The 6534-nt window shown below is 35.0% G+C and overlaps 1 protein-coding gene across 1 annotated transcript; it reads left to right on the top strand.

Moving 5' to 3' along the window:
- LOC18590248 (probable CCR4-associated factor 1 homolog 9) lies at nt 625–1648 on the top strand. The gene has a single exon (XM_007015662.2). The coding sequence runs from the start codon at nt 709–711 to the stop codon at nt 1549–1551; it is 843 nt and encodes a 280-aa protein (XP_007015724.2). The 5' UTR covers nt 625–708; the 3' UTR covers nt 1552–1648.

Here is a 6534-nt window from a genome sequence, read left to right as displayed (position 1 = left end):
GCCACGATATATAATATGCTACAACTAGTATTTGAAGTAGTTTAAGAAAGGAGCGAGAAAATTATTTTGAAGTTCTGAAGCAAAATGCCACCAAACTCGGAATTGTATAATACTTTAAAAATAAAATATTGAATTTCCTAATTATATAACCGGAGCTTTCAATGAGTGTACACTGTACACATAATTTCCTCAAAAACCTTCTAAACCAGTAGGCAGATTTGATCAGTTAAACTCAACTCACACGTCACAGTCACACCCATATGACACGGAAATATCCCTACAGTGACTCAGGTACATTGGAAGGAGTCCGGAAATTGGATACTGAGTTACTGAGGCAGATGCAGAAATGAGATAAGCAAAACGTCCCCACCAACCAACTAGTTGCCATTAAACAAACGAAAAACATTAAGCGCCTCAATTTGGAAGTAGGACCAAGTCTATGGACTACGTACGCTGTTTCGCACCCCCCAGTCCTAGTCAAAAATGACCCAACGCGTTGAATCTCTTTGCTTCTTTGGCAACTCCCAGCTCTCTTTTTCTCTCTCTCACTTTGACCACCTTCCAAGCAACATCGTCAAAAGCCCCCATCTATTCCTAGCTAATATATAACCCTCCCCCTCACTTGCTTTGGCTCCACACCAAACAAAAACTAACCCAAAAGAAAGGGGAAAGAAATTAAGTTTACTTTCAGTTTTGTGATCTTCCGACATGGGGTTTCAAGATTCACACAGGAGTTCAAAGCCTGTAATGATAAGGGAAGTTTGGTCGGATAACTTGGAATCGGAGTTCGAGTTGATCAGTCAGGTAATTGATGAGTACCCTTTCATTTCTATGGACACCGAATTTCCGGGTCTTGTTATCAAACCGAAAGTGGACCCCTCTAGGCCTTACCACAGCCAACTCCAGCCGTCTGACCATTACAAGTTCCTCAAATCCAACGTTGATGCTTTGAACTTGATCCAGGTGGGCCTCACCCTCTCTGATTCTTCAGGTAATCTGCCTAACCTCGGAACCGACACTCAGTTCATCTGGGAATTCAATTTCAGCGACTTCGATGTGGAGCGTGACGCTCACGCCCCTGATTCGATCGAGCTTTTGAGACGGCAAGGGATCGATTTTGAGAAGAACAGGGAAAAGGGGATTGACTCGGTACGGTTCGCTGAGTTGATGATGTCGTCTGGCCTCGTGTGTAATGATTCAGTGAGCTGGGTGACTTTTCACAGCGCACATGATTTCGGGTACCTGGTTAAGATCCTGACGCGCCGGGAATTGCCCGGGGACCTCGATGAGTTTTTGAGGATTCTCAGGGTGTTTTTCGGAAACAGAGTTTATGACGTGAAGCACATGATGAGATTTTGCAAGAGCTTGTACGGTGGGTTGGACCGGGTGGCTCGGACCCTGGATGTGAACCGGGCGGTTGGGAAATGTCACCAAGCGGGGTCCGATTCCTTGCTGACGTGGCATGCGTTTCAGAAAATGAGGGACGTGTATTTTGTGAAGGATGGACCGGAAAAGCATGCCGGTGTATTGTATGGATTAGAAGTGTATTAAATTTTGTTCATTAAATTGTAGAATTATTCAACTATAATTCTATTTAATTCATTGATTAAGTTGAAAACTTTGTAAACTAGTCTTAATATTTTCTTCATCCAACAAACCAAGATGTGTCCAATTCTTCTTCAGAACAGGTAGTTGCATTCAGCGTATATATAATCCAGATTAAAGATTAAATTTTTGGTTAAATAAGTATTGACATCGTTAAAAGCTAGAAGAAATAATCAAACTAGAAACTTGGGAATACCCATAAATCATATCTTTTGTCTTTTGGGCAAGGTGTAGACTGTTTTAGTTTTCAAATTAAGTAACAAATAACACGGGTGAGGACTGCTGCCCTTCCTTGGAATAATCCTTTTTGCCGCCTTAAGCCTGATTGACTTTTGACTTGTATTTCTCTCGTAGGCCGTAGCCACAGGAAAATACATCTGACTACTATTAGTGTTTGGGTGTGCTAGGTAGGATGCTGGATGCAAAGGATTGAAACCTGGGATTCCTGAATTCCTAGGTGAATATGTGACCATCCGATCAAAGAGATCCAAGGTAGAAAATGTCAAATACCGATGGGAATTCGCCCTATTCTTTTATTTATTTTTTAACCGAGATCAATATTCAATCTTATATTTTCACTACAATCATCAAACAGCTCTATAGTTAAACAAGTTAGCATCCTTTTTCCTAATAATTGAAATTTTATTCATCCAAAACAACAGGAAAATTGCTACATGAGAAAACAATACTGCCAAGCAGCGAAAAGGACAATAGAAGTTCATCTAGGAGAAACTCTTAACGAACATGCTATCACTAAGCCTCCAGTTATTGCGCAAAGTCCTGTTAACAGTGTTTGCTGATATGTGAACACCAGAAAATCCAAGAGCTCTCAAATTGATCTTGGTTTGCCACCATGGAGTCTGATGTTCCTTTCAAAAAGTTAGCATCGTTAATGAGTTATTTTTTTTATCAATTAATAAGCATCAAGTCTTATTATATTGCCATGCAAGCAACAGGGATGTTCTACTGATACTCCACTAGTAGGGAAGGTATGAAGGAAAGAAGTTGTTCCCAAGTGACCGATTGTGGTTATCTTGGGTAGGTTTCAAGCCGAAAATCCTTGCCAAGACTACCAAATTCGAAGTGGGTCAGAGTCAGAGACAGGTCTTATGAAAAGGTTTCTAGCTCCTCAAGAAATGGAAAGTTTGTATCGTAAGCAAACTGAAAAAACAGCACACCCTAATGGTGAGTAAAAGCATAATTTATGCCAGCACTGCTAAGTAAATGCCATATTAATTTCACATGTTTCTTCTTAATGCCTAGGATTTATAACTTGTCCGGTTGTCACAGCCTCCACAGCATGCGGGAAAAGATGTATCATTTTTCAGTGCGGGAAGAAACATCTTGTTATTTTATTTCCTTCTTAAACAATCTTTATTGTTATTTAGTTAGAGATCAATTGCTGAATAACATCATGCTGATTTTTTCTTCCTTGCTTTCATTGTCCCAGGCTTTAGCTCTCTGCCTCTGGTACCCCTGTTGATAGCCTATTTATTTAGGTGTGCACTTACAGAGTCAATATCTTCTTCCCTAATAAGCCTTGAACTGTTTCCACTGTTCTGATTGATAAGATATCATGCATAAATTGGTATTAAGTTTCAATTTGTTTCTCAAACATCACATTTTGTTTTCGTTTTGGTCCTTCTAACTTCGTAAGAAAAGCTGGAGTTTTGTTATACTTGCTATCCATTCCTCCACTCGATACAGCAAATCAAGGACGGACACAGATCAAGCGGACCATGTTTCAGGGGGAAATGCCGATGATTATGATAGAATAGACTGTGTTTTATGAGTTTAGTGTAGCAGAATCAATTGTCCCTAAAAGCAGATCGGAATTCTGATTCCTCCTTTAGGCACACATATTACACTTCTTTTTACGTTTTTCAGGTGTTAATGTACAGCCTTTGATAAAGAAGAAAGAACAAAAATATTCCCTTAGGAGACAATCTCCACCAAGTCAAGAATCAGAACAAATTCGTTTCCACAGCTTCATCTGTGGGTGGAAAGAAAAAAAAAATATAGAAAGGGACATTTTAAAAAATAACTCTTAAAAATAAGATATTTTTAAAAATAACTCTTTTTATAATTTTAACTATTTTTAACTAAATTTGATAAAATTACTCTTAATGAAATTACACACTATGATATTACACATCATGTACAAAAACATGTTACACATCATGTACAAAAATATGTGACAAGTTGTTACACGCCATGTACAAAAACATGTGACAAGCCATGGTTAGGTTGTTACATGTTATATACAAAAATATGTGACAAGCTATAGTTAGGTTATTGCACGTCATATTGAAAAAAAATACTGTTGTTATACGTTATGATTAGGTTGTTACATGTCATGTTAAAAAAAAATATTATTGTTACATGTCATGTATAAAAACATGTTATACGTTATAGTTAAAAAAAGTTATTACACGTCATGTTAAAAAAAATATTGTTGTTACACGTCATGTTGAAAAAATATTGTTGTTACACGACATATTCAAAAATATTTTATTACACTTTAATGCTTAAAATATTATTGTTACTTACGAACTAAAACTTCAAATCCTCTCCACTCTTTTCATTTTTTTTATTTTTTTGACAATTTGGCACCGATTTAAGTGTTTCTAATATGTTTTTATAACTCAAAATACAATTTTTTTTTATCTAAAACACCGACTTTGACTAAAAATAAAAAAAAAATCTTTTAAAAACCTAAATTTATAAATTTTAAAATTTTGAGTTTATTGGTGTCTAGGTCCCGAATTGATTCAATTAAAAGCTATTTTATACATCTGTGATTATTTCTACCACCCACCCAAGCACGTCAAAACCATTACTTGGTATCTTGAAAGCGTAAGAAAGAGAAATTTGAAAATACGGGAGAGAGAAATTGGAAGCTTAGCAGACGAATGCCGAAAAGAGAAATCGAGAAAATTTGAGAGAATGGGATGGTGAGAGAGAGAAATCCGAAGCACAAATGAGGAGAAATTGTGATGAATGGTTTAATTTATTTGAAATAGTTTAAAAGGTATTTTTATCAAGTCATAGCTAAATATATCTAAAAATAGTTAAATTTATTTTGATAGTTATTTTTAAAGCGTTTTTATCAAGAAATGTCATTTTTCACAATTTTCTCATATAAGAAATAACAGTGCTAATATTATACGAGCAAATAATATTTATTTAGGATTTATACATGTATATAATAGGTACTAAAACATGAGGTGAGTTATTGATCTTCTTGGAAAGCTAGCTTTTAAATAATTTGGACAATTATTTTGACATAACATATCAATGTAGTGGGCAACTGGCAGCCAAAAAATAGCATTGAAATCTTCCAATCTTTCTCACTTAAATAGCCATTGGCATTACTGTTGCTGAAGAGTCTTTATTGGAAAAGTTAAAAGCTGTTATGCAGCACCTCTAAATTCTTCCTGCTGAAAGAATTAATAAGATGAACAAACACCAAGAGTTAAATGACTGAGCATAAATATGTAGGAGGCTCCTGCGGGAGCATTAAATTTTGAGTACAGAGGAAGTAAAATGAAATGAAATGTTGCAAAAATAATTTCTAGACTGGTGAGGTTATTTGGATGGCTGTTATATTCATCATAATGAAAAAGAAAAAAAAAATTAATAAACAAAACAAGGTTAAATTTCACCACTCGACAATCTCTTCAACGAGTAGCCTCTCTTTTCTTGTCAATGACTTGGTATTTTAATTCTCATATTGATTGGACTTGGAATTTTTAGGCACAACCCGGTAATTCTTCTTATCGGGATTCACAAAAAACCTAGGCAGATCAGATTTGCTCAACGGATCCTGCATAGTTTATTATCCAAGGACAGTTCGGTACTTGATTTTAATTTCTTCAAGGACAGCTTCCTCTTACCTCCTTTATTACATTAATTCAGAGTTCGTCTTCATCACATGCAATTACATGAATTCTCTGTCTTTTCAATAGAAATTTAGTGAACAAATTACTGCTAATTTCTCTAGCAATTCAAGTTCAACTGAAATGGTTGTTATTGGAGGTAAAGTTATTGCTTTAAAGTACTTAAAAAAAAAAAAACAAGACACACACACACACATATATATATATATATAGATCTTCTTTCTGTTTAGTTAAAGTCTAAAATAGAACTACAAGAAAACAAAAAAGAAGTGTTAAACTTTATGTATAATTAATTTATACTAATTTAAAATGAAAGAATTTAAAATCCAAAGCACATTTGATAATTGATACACGAATTGACTGTGGAAATAATATTTGACGCAATTAACTATTAAGATTCAATGAACTAGGATTTTCCTTCTTTTCTAAGAACTCTCCAAGTGATCTAGTAATTTACTTAAATTTTTAGTCCCACATCATTTAGAGTTTCCGACACATGGACATTTAATATTGAAATTTAACTCACTTTATTTAATCATATTATTGACTATAATATTATGATTTTATCAACACTAAATTAACTTAACCTAATTTTGATAAAATAGAAAAAATAAATAATATAAAGGAACATTTTAATTTTACAAAAGTATTTGACAATAAGCAATTAATACCATATACCAAGAATTTGGACTTGAAGGGATTTTTCTAGCTATCGTTTCTGGTTCTAGCCAGCTGGCTGCTTCTAAGACCTCGTTAGCCGCCCGTGGATCGATAGCAAGAAAATCACTTAACCCCAAACAAACACCTACGAATTGGATTTTTGACATGATTAAAATTTTCCATCTCTTCCGACCAAACAAACCCCAACAAATTGAATTTTTATGATGAAGCCACAATGAAGAACCCCAACAAACCTTCGTCTGCTTCACCTTACTCTTAGCAAACGATTAATGCTGCATTTAACTCGGGCAATATAAAAGGAAACTCAGTCAAGTGAGCATGGATATGCAGCCTCTTTGAGACAAGCCTA

This window comes from Theobroma cacao, chromosome 9, assembly GCF_000208745.1.
Source record: "Theobroma cacao cultivar B97-61/B2 chromosome 9, Criollo_cocoa_genome_V2, whole genome shotgun sequence".
In the NCBI taxonomy this organism is placed as follows: domain Eukaryota; kingdom Viridiplantae; phylum Streptophyta; class Magnoliopsida; order Malvales; family Malvaceae; genus Theobroma; species Theobroma cacao.
This window is presented reverse-complemented; position numbering and strand designations above follow the sequence as displayed.